Consider the following 17,524-nt stretch of genomic DNA (forward strand, 5'->3'; position numbering starts at 1 on the left):
GTGCATTAAGCTTAGTGGGGCAGGGCTTTTGGGTGCCTTTAGATGACATCAAACTTAGACCAATCTGTGTGCCCCTAGACTTCCACTGAGGGGAGAGGGGAGGAAAGCCATTAATGCCCCCCTCTTGCAAAACTTTACTCTGTTGCCTTTTCCATTTGCAGTTACGGTTGTAGAGATAAGTTTCCATACACAAATCCTCATCCACACACATTCCTCTTACAAACTTCTAAAACCCAAAGGAACCGCTAAGAACTCAAGGTCACATTTGCTGTGAAGTTTCAAAAATCTATTTTCTGGAGTAAGCTGGAATTTGCCAGAAGTTGCACTGTTTCTGGGGACAGTCCCCCTAGCGACGCACAGTTGGAATTATCCAGATGCAACTGGTTTAACTGGAGGGTGAAAGCAGAGGAATGCATCTGTCTGTTGGTGGTTGGTTTGACTGCAGGACCCCACATATCTGCGGTTGGTTTGTAGTCAAGAGCTTGCAAATTCCTTTAGGAAACTGTGTGGCAAAACAGAGCCTGCAACCAGAAACACGAAGGAGTATCCCTGCCTTTGCTCACAACTGCCAAAACAGCTAACCACTGTGCTAAAAAAAAAGAAAAAATTAAGAGAGGTAGTAATGATTTGGGCACAAAGGTCAGAGAAAAAAAAACGGCTGACTGTTCTAAAAGAAGGAAGACAACCCTGTGAACACAAGCAGTGCACAGGGTCTATGCAGAATGCATGCAGGGGTTTTTCCAGTTCTTTCTTTGCCTCTTCCCACTGAAGGAAAAAAGCAGAAAATATTACCAACCAAAATTACATGGAGGAATGCCAAATAATTCTAGGAAAATCTTGGATAAGCTTTTTTTTACTGGATACCTTGCAGAGCTTTTTACATGTGAATTAGCAAGCACCTGCACTACAGAAGAAAAATGTCTTACACCAGAGCTGTAACTGCCAGCACTGGAGCTGGAATTTTAAGTTTTGCTGAGAAAGAAACTGCATCAACAACTTAAAATAAGCAGATCCTTGGTAAGTAACACATCTTGGAGAATGCTCTGAGATCCAGCTCCACAGTAACAGCCGTAAAAAGACCTCTAAAGAAATGGAACACTATGGACCATTCTGTTTAAAAAGGATACAATAGTATTTCATCCCATATTTTGTATATTGAGCTACAGTGTCAGTTTTAGAAAAGTAACATCTGATGACTTCAGGACACAATACGGGACTAACTAAAACCTTTAGAAAATGATCATTTTAAGTTTAATTTTTTGAATAATTAAGACTTACTTGTCCACTTTCTATTTTTGGCTACTAGTTTTTCATCGATCCCAGTGATTAAATCAACTTCTTATGGTCCTACATATGACTGAGTTTCCTTCATAGTTACATTTTTATAAACATTTAACAGATTGAGCTTCTTTAGCACTCCACTGTGTAACAAATTTGTAGTGAAATAAACCGGGTAAAACTGAGAAATCCTGCAGTTCATTCAATTCTTGAGAATGTTTTCATGAGCAAAAAAATCCACCAAACAAGAAGGGCAGAAATACATAGTTGGCCAGATACAAGAGCTGGTAATCAAGCAAGCAAAACCTATTTGCACCAATGTACTGTGCGTTTACATGGCTGTAAGGCACTTACCTGCAACAAAGTTTTCAATCCATATTTTTACTCTTCTGAAGAGCATGTCATTGTTAGTTCAACTACCAAAACACTGTGGAAGTTTTCAAAAATCCTGAATACCAGATATTCCACACAATGAAACCTCTGGAAGACCTATTTTCTAACACCAAAGTTGGACTCAGACCAGAAATTTTTATATGGTGCTTTATGGTCAAATCGGATTTTCTAGAACTTTCAGGATGTCAAAAGAATCATCTTTTGCCCAAAATCTATTAAAAAAAAGTGTCTCATCAGGGATGTTCCATGGATTATGTTCAGAAACTTCAAGCAGCTACACAACCTTCTTGAGCAATTTTATACCCGACTCTAGCAAAAACCACCTTAGGCTGAATGAAAACTACCTTCCCATGCCTTGCTTCATCTTGTTAACACTACAGGGAGGATGAGCAGATTTTTGGCCCACCATCTCCTACCTCAAAGTAAAGTCCTTTTCAGGCTGTGCTCAGCCACTCGAATACTTTGCATGTCTAATGAAACCATGTTTCTCAGTTGATTAGCCAGTTGATATAGAAGTGAAATGTCTAAATTTCAACCCTGTCTTGGCAAATGACCACAAGCAGAAGCTTCGGCAAGTGAGTTTACTTGTTCTTACCACATCCACCTACGTAAAGTAATTGAAGAACCAAGTTGGGTAAATAGAAAAAGGTTTAAACAATGTCATTTTCAATTAATTTGCTGATAGGGAGACGCTACAGATACTCCTCTGACTTGTAGTTGGAATTTTCTTCAAAATCTGTTTAAAATTTTAAATTTAAACTGCCCAGACACAAGCACAGTTAGCCTTGCTACAGCTAGTCAGTTTAATATTTTAACTGTTAACTAAGACTAAGGTTTCTTTGCAGCCATTAAAAATAAATGCAGGCTAAACACTTCATACCCAATCTCTTGTGTGTGAAATAAAATTATTATTCACACAGAACTAGGGTTAATAGCCTTCTTTTGGTTTTCTTCTTTCAGGCTGATGCACAGTGACTAGTGAGACTTTAAGAGAATAACTTATGTCCACTGAGAGGTGCTGCGCTGCCTTCTGCCTTTTTTTTTTAAATTTTAAAAAACTCCTCATGTTTTGGCCATGAGAAGTTGATTGACATACTGTGATTTCCTGAATCAAATTTCTGATCAGGTTCACTCCAGTAAAAATAAAGAAATATTTTAACTGGCATCACAACAAAAGATGTTATTTTCATTCCAAACCTATAAATAGAACAAAAATAATTTTCTCTGAAAAGCTGAAAAGATATGCACAGATACGGCAGTTCACACATAATCCATAATTATATAATTTAAAAAAAATTTTTAGGATGATCATTACTTGTTTATAACTGCAACTGCAGAGAGTAACAAAGAAAACTGAGTTTGCAAATTCTTTTTTCAAGATCACTGAGAAAACCATCATCCCGTATGAACTGCACCCAGAATAAGACATATGCAGCATCAGAAGTATCCATTTTGTGTGGATAGACAGAAAGAGCCAGGGAGGAGATATATTTTGAAATTCTCAAATAAAAAGCATTTAAAAACTATGTGACTTGAAATACTGTACTTCTCTCATAGTCATGTAAAAATAAATTAAAAATTACATGGGAGAAATCTGTCATTTATTAAACATTCTCCACTGTGATCAGATGTGCTACATACACTTACTAATACCTCACTAAAAGTACCATCCGGCCAATTCCATAGGGACATCACTGAGGTATCTACGGGAATATCTGGTTTTACAGGCAATCTTTTCAGGAATGTGCAGGATTTTCTTTTAGCTTTTTCCAGTCATGGAAAATACTTAGTTATGAAAAGTATTTCACATCAACTTGGAACTTCGTTTAATTAATATACTCATACTACATATTAGTATACTATGTTCTAAAATACAGTTCCTTCTCTAAAACTGTGGCAGCTGCTACTAAAACACCAAAAACTTTCATTCCCTCTTCCCCAAACCCCCAAATCACTTGCACTTCAGGGGGATGATGACACCATAGCACTCAATAAAGGCTATAACCGATCTATTCATTTATGTGCTACGAACTCCAATGTAGTATTATGTAACTTCATTTAACTCCTTGTCTAATTGATTTGATGCTTTTCATTGCTACTTCTGTAGTCACTAAGGCTACTAACATTTAAACCTCTTTGGGATCCTTGAGAATCTGACATACTTCAGTCTGAGTTCTTTGATGCACTATTCATTTAATAATTGACTAAATAAATCACTTAGCTTGTTGTTTTAGGGTTATTGAATATTCTACACAACTATCAAATTGGTGAAAATTTCCACATATAAGTGTCTCTCAGTATTTAAATAGTGCTAGCAGTTTCTGAAAAAGTTAAGGATACTGCAACTTTAAAAAATAATATACAGATCTGAATTTGTTACCCATCTTTGAAGCCCGTTATCTGAGCAATCTCACACTGAAACATTAATCCCAATCAAATCATGACTTACACCGTATATAGGATAAAAAGAATATTACACAGGGGGAGGCTTATATTCAGCTGCTGTCTATTCACTGTAACTTTTTGCCTACACAAGGTTAGCACAACATTCCTCGCTCACAAAAGATCTGGTAGAGATGCTGAAGGCAGGCAGTATTTTGCCACAAAGATTTTAAAATTAACTGTGTTAGCTTCCTTACATAAATACATCAATTTATATGACAAAATGTTTATCTGCAATGAAGTCATTCAACGGGAGGTCTGGTACACAGGAGGGAGACCGGGTGTTGTTTTAAACAATCAGTAAGTAACATTCATGTTAATCATCTCCCCGTGTATAATAGTCTCAGAAGAATAAGAATGGAAATCCAGCCCTGGGGTTTCTTACCTTAAATCTAAGCAACCACTTAATGCATAAATGGAGCAAATAAAAGAGGTAAGGAAAAAAAGCATTGAAAGGTTAGTTGGAACTTCAGGATATGAAGAAAAAGGAAAAAGAAAGAAAAAAGTTAAGCATTCAGCATTAACAAAATAATGTATCAGTAGATCATAGAAAGAGTGGTTAAAGCAGAATGTGTCATGAACAAAAGATTTTTCAAGCTGAAACTTTTAATATACATTGATCACAAAGCCTTTAGATTAACACCTTAAAAATAATGCTCAAATGCTTGTACACTGTTTACTCAAGTTCCTACAGTGCTAACAAAACACCAGCTTCTTTCAAAATGGAACATGAGATCTAATAGATTAACTTCAGAGATTAATTCATTTGAGCTGTCAAAGAGTAGCCTTAACAATACCCTGAGCTCATTTAAACTGTTACATGCATTAGCGTATTTACAACTAGCTGAAATAGAAACCTCTAGAATATTAAGCTAATATGTGTTCTTTCCTAGCCAATGCTGTTCGTTAACTCTTAACTTGATGCCATAAGATATCTCTTGAACAAAGATTAGGGGCAAATCATTACATCACACCTTGTAAGAAGTACAGCACTCGACATGGATACTGCACCACATATCACTATTTTCTAAACCTTACATTAAGACATTAACCAACAGCAAAATCTTATTTTAAAGGCTAGCTTTCTGACATTAAGTCCTACATCTTACTGGCACAATACCATGTATCTTCTTTCCTCATAATAATTTTTTCAAAAATATCAGTCTTCCCATTTGAATATCATTTGATCTGTTTTCAGTTCACCTAATTTAAACTTAATTTAAACTAATTTAAACTTATCACATTTCTTACACTTTTTGTAAGACCAAACATTAAACATGCAGAATCTCAACAGTGGAGTATCCAGAGTAACTACTCTGTTTCCTCCGTTCAGATCATAAAGAGACCCTACTGCATTAAAAAAGAAACATAATCTGATTTACTATAAAAATCTCCTGTCTTTGAGTTTAAAGTTCTACAGATCTATTAACCAAAATGGTCTCTGCTTCATACAGCTACACTGGAAAACCTGGTCCCCCTGTACTGGCCATAGTGGCCAGTTACATCAGAGGACCCATGAGCAGAGACCCTTTCCTCAGCAGCATTGCCTGGTAATTACAGTGCCTTAAAACACACCACTTTGAATGGATCAAACTTTTTTTTTCATCCTCTTGACTAAAGAACTCTTTGGAGGGAAGAACAGATTGGAAGACTTTGTCACTCGGGGAACATTTGAAAATATTGAAAGCAAGTCTCTTTCAGACAAAAGGTTCTCTAGATTTTTGCAGCACTGAAAGTCAGGGAGGGAAGATGATGAGGAACTGCTGTAATGATATAGCGGCACTTAAATTCTCTCTCACCTATTAAGAAACCATATTGTAGAGCACCTTTTCCTGAAGATGGTACACACTGATGCTTCAAATTTCTGAATGGAAGGAATAGTTGCTCAAGTGCCTATACTACTTCTCTCAACATGGCATACTGGATTTCTTGGCCAAGGATGCTCCCTTTTTCTCCTATATTATTCTCTGTCCAGTTTGCCATCTTTCTCAGGGGTTGCAGTGAATGCCTGCTGCATTAGCTCTTTGACTGTCCTGACAATACATAATTCTGGGTCCAAGTACTAGAGGGGAAACCCTACAGCAGAAAAAGGAAAAAGAATGCAGACTGAGGCACCTCAATACTAACTGGAACTTTAATGCTATTTATGCAGTAATTCCTTACGAATACTCACTTGAAGGGAAAAATGCCACAGCTCCAGCAATAGAGAGCTATAAATAGGCAAATTTAAAGCTCCTATGCCATTTCTTTTTTTCTCCTTGTTCTCCAGCTGGAGATCTAGTAAACTAATCAGTAGTTACTCAAGCAGAACAAAAACAACAGGTTCATAAGCACAACAGGCCACTTTCTCCCCACCAGCAAGACAGTGGTTCTTTCTTCTGTGCTGAAACAGGATTAACCTGATTGGAAAACATCTATAGATCTTAAGGATAGCATGATTTCAAGTTCTCTGCTTATTGTTTCACAAGTACACAATATTTTTTCATGTTCTAGATAAATATAGTACATCAAATACCACTTCTAAGATGTTTCAGGCATATCACAAGCATAACAAAGGGATGCCAATACACATTTAAGTCATCATCCATTTCATGAGCTATGTTCTTTCAGAAGAACATAATTCATTGCATCACAGTGAGTATGATTCTGCTACATTGAGGTAAGTGGGATACCAAGTATAATGGTTTAGAGCCAGTGCTAAGTAAGATAGTGCTGCAGAGCAATTAAAAACTAATCTTTAATGAGTTCTAAAATAATCTCCTTAAAATAAAAGTGATCATTAAAATATTAGCAACTGTAATCGTACAGGTTAACATGCTCCATCCATATCCAGAAGGAGTTCTGCTGACCTGCATAAATTCAAAATTTCTAAGGATTGGCAGTAGATCTTAACACAAGACTGATAATTCTTCCCTGGTCAAAACTGTAGTTATTAATGCTGGGTCAACTGAGGTTGACTCTTTTGGTAAGAAATAGGGGAAAAAAGACTTTCTGTTAACAAACAGGATGTTGAGAAGATCTTGAGTAAAACTGCTTGGGAAAGATACTTAAATCGGATTGTTCAGAATTTGAATTTTAAAGTTTGGTTAAACAACCTATTGCCATTTAAATGGCTATCCAAGCAGACAGTTCAAATTGAACACCATAGGTAACCTAGTGCAGTTAGATGTCAAGCAAAAGAAATTCTGGTGTACTTTGACTGGAAGAAGCATCTTACCTTACTGCTACTTAGCAGGTTTACGTATTTGTTAGTTTGTCATGTAAAAATGTCACTGCTTTGTGTTATTTACCTTTCTTCTCCTGGAACTTTAACACTGTCAGTGTTCTCATTTCCGTATTTGTTTTCCTGGCAGCACAAGTTAACAGTGAGCTCACACCTGCTAAGGACTGTATTTACAATCAGGATGTGCTTTTGAAAATGCATATCTAATCTCACATGTTATATTACTGCTGTTGTGTACACTGATCTAACACTTGCATACAACAGCCATCAGTTCTGTCTCAGTCTCATCTTTGCCCTGAGGTTCCTCCTTTTTTCCTAGTCTTAAAAGGGAGAACGAGCTAGCTTTGAACTTGGCAGCAATAATCCCATTCTGAAACCTCATATGGCACAAAAGTTGTAGAGAGATCACTTTAATGAAGCATGTCACAGGACACGGGTATAACTGACCCTGTCAGAAAGAAGAAAAGGGAGCACATAATACTTTCTACGCAAACCCTTTCTTCGGGTGAGCTTCAATGTAAACCAGTGGCAATTCCAGCTGGATCATACTTCATGGTGCTAATTCAGGCAGAAAAGTGATGGTTGTTAGCGTTTCAGTCTCCAGGTATATTCCTGGCAACTGATTAAAAAATAATAGCAGCATCACACAACTAAGTATTCAGAAGCATTTTAAAAGGTGAGACCCATAGTCCTGAATATCCTCAGAAATAAGGTTCAGTGGGTTTGCAAGGTTTAGAAACATGGGGGCAAGGGAACAGGAAGGGGCAACTGCAAATTGGACAGGACTCCTCTTAAGTTTATAGACACACTGGCCAGGCAAGGAGAAACTGGTATATTACCATGAAAAGCATCAGGTTATTTTGCAAATAATACAAAGACAATGTATTTGCAGTTTGGCTTTTTTAAGAATATCACCTACCTTCACTCCATGTCCAATATCATCTAGAATTGTATAATCAATAGGTTTCCTGATGTAGCGAACTGGTCGCTCCAAGTTAGCTGGTGCAATGATTTTGTGAGTTCTTGAGGTGTTTTTGTTTGTAGTCAAGATACCAATTTCTCTTCTAGCAACTTTCTCTTTGTGAATGTCCACCGTCTACAAAAGACGCAGTGTATTTACTAACAGTGGTATGCATTTGAATAGTCAGTATAAAAAAAACTGAATCAGTTCCAACGTTTTGAAGATCTCTGTATACTGTGCTAAACATATCACTAAATATACTTGATTACATCATCTTTGTTCAATTTACGGTTGAACTGCTCACCTCTAAACCCACACTAATAGCTATGGGTTCTTTGGGTTTTCTATTACTCTCATGCTTTACAGTTCAGCAAAATTCCTTCTCCTTTCCCTTCTTAGTAGTTCCCATTAATTTACTGACACTGTTTTATACGATTCCTCCAATTATCCTTTTTAATTTTACAATTGCTCCCTAAGCTAGTCTTTGAAATAGTCTCCAGCTAGATGAAGTGTAAGGATACCTTCCCAAACCTTAACTTTTACGACCTGAAAAACAAGCCATAAGCAGGTTTTCTTACACCGTAGACCAGTTTGCTAAGCTAGGACTGGTACTCATATGATAGAACAAAATTTCACTCAGAAAACTCGACAAGGTATTTCAGCCATTACAAATCACTCATCACAAAGCAATGATTAGATTTTAGAAGGTGCTCAGTACTAATTTATCCACAATGAAGCCAGTGGTTAAATCCAGTGCCTTCACTTAGAATGCCTGAGGCCAACACTGAAAATTCATTGCCTAAAAACATGTACTTGAATCTTGTTTGGTAACAAGACTAGCAAAAAGTAACCAAAAAGTCTATCCCTTCCAGGAAAATAAAATCTCTTAAGTCACGGTGCATGGAGTTGCTTGCATCATTTAAAATAAAAATAATTCCTTGCTCACAAAACACATTTCTTCATAGGAAATTTGCCAGAGTTGTGAACAAACATTTTAGCTACAGGCTAAAAAGAAGTCAGAGAACAGCCAGAATCTCCACCATTAGGATTTCTAAACATTCATAGGATTTCTTGTTACCACTTTAGCTACATGAATGGCACCGGAAAGATTTTTCACAGTTAGGAGACAGCCTCTGTAGTAACTAAGGAACAGGTACAAATGAGAATTCATTTTCATTACACACACTTTTTAAATTTTATTTTTCTGTGAGTAGCGATTGGGGCAGTAGGGTTGGTTACACCCAAGTAAGGGTGTAAACTTACAAAGTTTTACCCTTTTGTCTGTACTACTGATAGCGAAACAAGCAAAATGGACCCTGTATTACCTTGTGTAATCATTACACCCTTTAAAACCACAAAAATTTAAAAAAAAAAAAAAAAAACAACAAACCACTTCCAAGAAGTTGTTTCTTCACATTCTTCCCAGAGAAGAATTTCCACAAATACCAGGGGCATTATATGGAAGCATAAAGGACTACATAGTATTTCCCAGCAATATGTTTTCAAGATCTTGCAACTTCACTAAAATTAAGCACTGAATATAGCTTTGTCATGCTCATTTCTGCCTAGTACCTCTAGTACCACCTGCCTAGAACTGGAAGGTTTCTACTAAAGCTGCACAGCTATTTCTTAAAACAAAGCCACAGAAAAATAGATTGTTCAAGGTCAAAATGCATTGGCAACCCTCTCTTTGGAAAGCTCGACTTCGTTGAGCAATGATTTGAAATTTAATACGGGTAGTTAAAATATCTGGGACACATCCTCCATTACCATCACAAAAACCCAGACAGATTTGGCCAATATATAAACTCTATAGAAATTCATGGTTCATACAAGCTTAACAGAAACATGTATATTTCTATGACTACTTAACAACTAAACCACTCTCCAAACAATTTTGCCAAAGTCCTTTCTGAAGCTCCCTGCAATGACCAGGTCTATACACCATCCCCCAGTGCAACAGTCCAGATCAGATCTTCACAGCTCTTACAATATTACTGACTGTACAGGCACAAGTGCATAAGCATGTTCCAGGCCAGAATACCAAAAGTGTACCATTCTGTATCAGGGTAAGATTCAATATTTTATCTTCCATCACAGGTTTTTATCCCTTCTCTGTGCCAGACCTTTGCTTTTGCAGCATAGTGAATGGAAGGAGATGTTCTGGAACAAGTAGCAGTCATACCAAAGAGATCGTCTACAGAATCTTCACCTCATCTGTTGAGGAGCTAGAAAGCACATGCTTTCCTAATAAACTAACGGTGTGTGTGATTGCAACAACTTGGAGGACAGTCTCATGTTTAATACAACTGAAGAATTCAATCTCTACAATTATCTCAGACTTCATCTGTGATCTAGACATGTCACTAGAGAACTGCAGAAACATTACACTGACTCTTGTATGCTCTTTGTCTCACAGGCCTCTGATACCATTTGCTAGAATGTTAAACCAGCTCAGCTGCAACAGCACTTGTACCTCTGATGCTATATGATGTTTCAAATGTACTGAAACGTCAAAACCTTATGGGTCTGAATCTGGTCATACAAAAGTATTTTATGCCTTGGACAGTACATTCTCAGAGCCTTAATTTCAAACTACAAATCAGAAAGAAAGTAAAGTAATTAGTGCAGTGTTAGCAAGATCACGTCTTCCTTTCTCTGCATTTCAAATGCTTCACCTCTGCAACTTTAAAGACGTTCTTTTAGTATTTTCTTATGCAATTATCTATAAATACAATATAAGTATAGATATTTAATGCACATGTTATTGTAGCAATGGCATTCTGGCATTGTGGAAACTTGTTTCCATGAATGAAAAGCGTGGTTTTTAAATTATTCATAGGAGTTGTGAGTACAACTGGTTTCCTTAAGGAGTATGGTGATCAATGAGGCATGACTACAGTAACAAACAATGAGATCCATAAAACCTAATTAAAACCTGAAGCTCATCTAATGGGAATTCTTCTGCATGATGATTCAGAACATTTCTTTTACCCTGAATAGCTATGGAATGACTAAGAGTATAAAACCAGCACCTAATTCTGGTACATACTCCTAAAATTGTATTGAAAAGCGTTTTGCTGACAAGTTTTTAAAAAATTTCTTTTTTTTTTTTTGCTTAATAGGCTACTGGAGTCATAAGATCTTAAGACACCTATAAAGCAGCAGAAAGGAACGTAGAGGTATTTGATTAGTAGAGGAAGGAACAAAGATTAACCTGCTACTAAAGAAAATGAAAACATTTATTCTCAACACACAGATAATTACTGCCTCCAGTACTAGCATAAATCCCTTAAGTGAGACAGGAGAATGCTAGCAGAATGTTTATTCAGCAGTTCAGAAACTTCTATTAAGAAGTTTTGGGGGTTAGAGCTGGACTAACAAAACACCTAGCTTGGAAAGTCTGTAAGGAAAAGCAGATGGGATACACTCTACCCTTCTATAACTTAAGACACTGTTTTCTAACAAGAAATCTCAGGCTCCTGACAACATTATTACACATTTTTTCCGCATAGCTCCATTACCTTTAGCAAAAGATTTTAAATGACAGTTCGTTAGAGGTTAGGCTCATTACTATCATCTTTTCATATGCTTTCCATGATGCTTGCAATAAGCCAAGGGATAGCTTAAGGGGGAAAAAAAAAAGTATAAACAACTGCATTTTTTTCTATCGGGAATTTTCTAGCCATTTTGAAACATCAAGTATCCATATTGAATTCAATAGAAACAGCCTCAAGATCTGTAAAGAATAAAATATTTTTTAAAATTAAATAATTTCTGGGATTCCAAAGTTAACATTATTTATACCACTTCACTTAAAAGTCACTGAACTCAAGAGTTTTGAGAAATATTCTCTTCTACCTGTAAGTGAAATTTCTCAAAGTATTAAGTTAGCATTTGTGCTGGTTTTGGCTGGGATAGAGTTAATTTTCTTCACAGTAGCTGGTACGGGGCTGTTTTGGATTTCTGCTGAAAACAGTGTTGGTAACACAGGGATGTTTTCGTTACTGCTGAGCAGCACTGACACAGAGTCAAGGCCTTTTCTGCTTCCCAGGGCTTTTTCGCCTCCCCCCCCGCCCCACCAGTGGGGAGGCTGGGGGTGCACAAGACACTGGGAGGAGACGCAGCTGGGACAGCTGACCCCAGCTGACCCAAGGGATATTCCATACCATATGACATCATGCTCAGCATATAAAGCTGTGGGGAGGTTGGCAGAGGGACTGCTGCTCAGGGAGTGTCTGGGCGTCAGTGTTGGTGGTGAGCAATTGTTTTTATCTGTATCACTTCTCTTTATTTTAAATTTTCTTAGATTTTCTTTTTTAATCTAATTTCATAGAATTTAAACAAACTAACTGCAAATTACCTTGAAAACAGGATTATTGCTTTAAAATTAGTAACTGACTAATTTTGATGTGTTAGAAATGCGACATTAATTGCCTCAACTCAAGTTGTATGCAATTTATACACAAAGAAAGAGGTCATAATGACACAAAATTGCTGAGAAGCTACTTGCTCCATAAACAGGTAATATATACTGCGGAAAATTAGACTTGCATTACCATTTTTGAAAGAATTTGGCTATTCTTGTGTCCTGGTTTCAGCCAGGATAGAGCTGGTTTTCTTCACAGAAGCTAGTGTGAGGCTATGTTTTGGATTTGGGATGAGAAACTGCTGATAAGGTGCTGATGTTTTGGGTTGTTGCTGAGCAGTCAAGGACAGTCCAGCTTCTCACGCTGGCCTGTAAGCAAGGCTGGGGATGCACGGGGAGCTGGGAGGGGACACAGCCAGGACAGCTGACCCAGACTGGCCAAAGAGATATTCCCTACCATACGACGTCATGCCCAGTACATAAACTGGAGTTTGCTGGGGGGTGGAAATCATTGCTCGGGGACGGGCTGTCGATCGCCAGGTGGTGAGCTATCGCTGTATTGGGCATCACTTGTTCCTGTACATTCCTTTGTTGGTATTATTATTGTTGTTTCTTTCTCTCTTTCTGTCCTATTAAACTGTGTTTATCTCAACCCACAAGGTTTTTTTTTTTTTCTAATTCTCTCCCCCACCCCACTGTGGGAGGGGGAGTGAGTGAGCGGCTGTGTGGTGCTTAGTTGCCGGCTGGGGCTAAACCACAACATCTTGTAACCTGCAAGAATACAACTGAAAATGGTTACAAGCCTTTACTGACTTATCAATGGAAGGTCCAAGTGAACTTCCCTGCAGAGACCAACCAGCTCACACATGTTGCTACACTTCAGCTAAGTAACACATGCTGGCTACAGAGAAGTTCAAGTCTGCTGTCTATTAAATACTTATTCTCACGGCCAATATCATGGGAGTCAGATTCTGTAAGATGATGATGAAGCAGATTTCTCCATCATGCAGTGCCATTGGAGAGAACTCGTCACTACCACTCATTTTTGTGATTACATGCTTGTTTATCTAATTAGCAGCAGAGTTTTAAAGATGACCTTGGTAGCTAAGTGTATTCTATAACTAAACCTGAAAAAATATTTCTCATCATAGAAATATAAAAAACCTGAAAATCTGCCAGATTAATTTAAAAAATTTGGACGTTAGCAACATTTCATCGTGTCTGCTAACATGAAAACTTTAAGACAATTTTTTAAACTAGTATAAATATTTATACAGATGATCTGTATTTAGGATTTAGATCTCCAGACAAATATGAAACACTGCACATCATCTAGTTCTGGAAAAGGTTCAAGAAGGCAAATGAGAATAGATTCATCAGCTTTCAAACCAAATCAAAGTAAACCTGAATTTCAAACCAATAGGATTTAATCACTTGCATAAAAATAGTTTCAATAGTAACAATTTCCTTATTCAGGTCCTATATATAATCTGAAAAACCACAAATTATTATCAGTTTCCTTTTCAGCTCTTTGATTAAGTTGGCATTTAGAAGAAAACATAGAAAGTAATACAAATTGGCATTCCACCAATGAACAGAGAACTAGAATATTTTATCTTCTATAAAGATAAATCACATCTCTTGCAGTCTGAGCTACACTTGAACAAAACAAGCAATTTTGAAAACATTTTCTTACTAAGACCCAAATGATTTTGCTCCCTTCTTTGAAGAATATGTGGAATTCCAAATCAGAATTAAAAGCAGGATTACACACCCAGATATCATAATTTGCATTAGTGTTTTCTTAAACAACTTAAATAACTGACCAAAGCATTAATGCAATAATGCAGTACAAGCAGATGGCAGTTACCAACCTGTTTTCTGTTCTATGTTACTGACATCATTTCAAGTCAGACTGACTGAAATCATAATTTAGCAATGAGATATTATACCATGAGGCATTTTAAGTGGTACTAGAAACTGTCCACTAAACTTTACACCCAACATAAAGAAGACCGAGGAGGTCTTCTGCACGTTAGGCTTGTTCCAGGAGAAGTATAATCAAATTTCCAGTGACAAAAATAAATAAATTTCTTAAAAAAAAAAAAAAACACTGAAATTAAGATAGATAGTATAACCATCTACAACATTGGTATAATGGAATGACCTATTTCTGGACATATGGAATTCAACTTACTGAAGTCCCGTGGATCAACACACTTCGTGTATGTAATCTCCAAAATTCAAATATTTGTCTGCTCCTCTGATATAATTTCTTGCATGAAGATTTGGGGAGCATCCTACATATGGATGATGCTGACTCACACAAAACAAAACAAACACCCCACAAACTCAGTTTTCAATTTTGCAGCAATATTTAAAAAAAAAACACAACTTTTTTTTGGTTGTTCAAATGCAGCCTATGATTTTGGCAGATATACAGCCATATACAGCACCCTCGTTATGTGCTGGTAATTTAGTGCTCCATTTTAAATAACTACCCATTTTGTATAAATGCCAAAGACAATCTAACCTAGCATCTCAGTCTGCATAAAACTCAGTTTCTCTGAAGGAAAAAATTTTAAATGCTATGGCCCTTTCCCTTAAAACTACTTTACAGAAACTGTGTGACAAAATGAACTTTCCACACCTATAAAATGCAAAATCCAGTGAACTCTGAATATTTTTATTCATATACTGTCTTTTGCATCAGGCTCTCAAATAGTTGAAATACTTGTCATCTGGCACTAGCCTGTCAAGAAGCACATACATACACACACACACATATATACACAGAGGCATATACATACATACACAGCATATATATATAGCACATATACATGCACACACACAGAGTAATTTGTGACATTTTCTGGGGGAAAAAAAGAAAAATGAATTGACTTGTCCACGGATTAACAAGCAGCATGTAGCAGAAGAAATCAAACTTCTCAGCCTATTTTTGAGGATGCAGTTGCATGACATTGCCCGAGTTATCTAACATAGTACTACTACTAGAAGGGAAAATCCTCATTTGCATCTGCTCTGGAATTTGTCTGACCCCTCAGTGACCAAATTCAGCCCATTAAGCTATCATAAAATTAGTCACTTTTTTTGCTGGTTCAAACCTCGACTAGCCTAGGAACACTTTCAGCACCAGCAAGTTAACAGGTCAGCTCAGTCCACTTATTTCCTACCTTATACACCTCCTACTTTCAAATGTCTTTCTAAATACCACAATATTCTTCATTTTAATTTATGACATTATCACATGGAGATCAAGAAAACCTAGCAGCCAAAATGTACTTGTCAAATAAGACACAAAACTATTCAGTAAGGACTCCAATCAACTCTCCAGTAACAGAAAAACAGAAAAACAGTGCTGTATCATTGCTCTTAATTTCTCTTTTAATTCATCATTGGCACGTAAGCCTCCGACAAATCTATCATCCATCCTCAGCCCATTCTGGAAGTCAAGGTTCTCTCATCAATGTGGTGATGGGACATGGATTTCCTGGTAGTAGTAACTTAGTTTATTGCTGCTTGGAAAAGCTGCAAACAATGGCAGGAGTTCTGCAGCCATATACAAACTTGAAACGCTAATTTTGCCAACTGTTCATGTAATTGCAAAGTACATTTTATTAAGAAAAGCCAGGACCAAACTACTTTTGTTATCTATGTTTTTGTCATCAGATGCCAATATTAAAGGAACAGGAAAAGTAAAAAAATGAAAAGTATTGTTTTCCACCACCCATTTCATATTTCTTTAATTTTAAGTGCCTGTAGCCGATAAATACCAAGTACAGTAAGTCATCGAACAGGAGCTGGAAAGCTTAATCTGGCCCTTAACATAATATTCTGATTTTTCCATTAGCAATTTTTCTGTGCTTTTGACTTATGTGGAAGGAAGCCCTCTCCAAACAATAAACTAGCCAAGAACACGTTTAATCTCTTATCCTATGTAAAACGCTCACACTAACACAGATACACAATAACATAATGAGACCCATTCCCAGAATTAATATGAGAAGAAATGCATCCTTCTGTTTTAAATGCAGCTATTTTTCTCATTCACAAAATGTTAGCGAGAGTCTTACTTGCTATGTAATTTCACAAACAAAGAGACAAAAAAAATCAGGAAAAAAGTCTCACTTGTGAAATATGGTTGATTGAAGATTCCATGCGTCGAAGTTGGGATGCCTGAATATCCAGCATTTGGAGAACATTGTTGGCCAAAGTGTTGATCAGATAGGCTACGCTTGCTAATGACTGGGTTGTGTAAGCTTTGGTTTCTTCCAGGGCTCGCTGCTTATCTGCTGACTAAAAGCAGAAATAAAAGGTTTATTAAGTAAAGTCTCTCACCCAAGGATCCTTGGAATGAACTTATTTTGCCCGTCTTTAAAGGACAAAGAATTATACAAGTCAAACTAATTTACATCAAATTTTCCTCCTTTCCATTCATTCCACAAAAAAATACTAATTTTGCATTTTAAGAGTTTCTACACCTTATAAAAGGAATTAAGCCAGTACACAACATCCTCATCTTTTCTTGAAATACTTAAAATACAACTTTTCATACTGTATTTTAACAATAAGCTTAAAGTGGTCTGAGATACTTATTCTTCAGTTCTTCTGAACTTTGTACTATTTAGATCTATTTAGTTTTCTATCTACACTGTGTACTTCAATTAGATCTTGCAACAGCCTGCAAGTATCTGCCAAATAGCATATTCCTCATCTCTCCCAATTATTTAGACCTCATTAATGCCACAAATGGTTTTTCACAGTGGATGAACTATAATTACTCCCTTAAAATGGCAGCTGAATAAAATGTGAGAGGAATAATTTTTAAACAGAACAA

General features: G+C 36.7%; 1 protein-coding gene across 1 annotated transcript in view; it reads right to left on the reverse strand.

The window, feature by feature from the left end:
• The window catches only part of ABI2 (abl-interactor 2), a 35,043-nt gene extending 18,052 nt beyond the window's left edge, over positions 1-16,991 (reverse strand). Inside the window, exons 1-2 of the mRNA XM_010292492.1 lie at positions 16,816-16,991; positions 8,256-8,432 (exon numbers count right to left, since the gene is read on the reverse strand). Coding sequence (XP_010290794.1) covers positions 8,256-8,432; positions 16,816-16,878 — 240 coding nt within the window. The 5' untranslated portion in view covers positions 16,879-16,991. The remainder of the gene's footprint in view (positions 1-8,255; positions 8,433-16,815) is intronic.
• Positions 16,992-17,524: the final 533 nt, after the last annotated feature.

This window comes from Phaethon lepturus, unplaced genomic scaffold (assembly GCF_000687285.1).
Source record: "Phaethon lepturus isolate BGI_N335 unplaced genomic scaffold, ASM68728v1 scaffold48658, whole genome shotgun sequence".
Lineage (NCBI taxonomy): Eukaryota > Metazoa > Chordata > Aves > Phaethontiformes > Phaethontidae > Phaethon > Phaethon lepturus.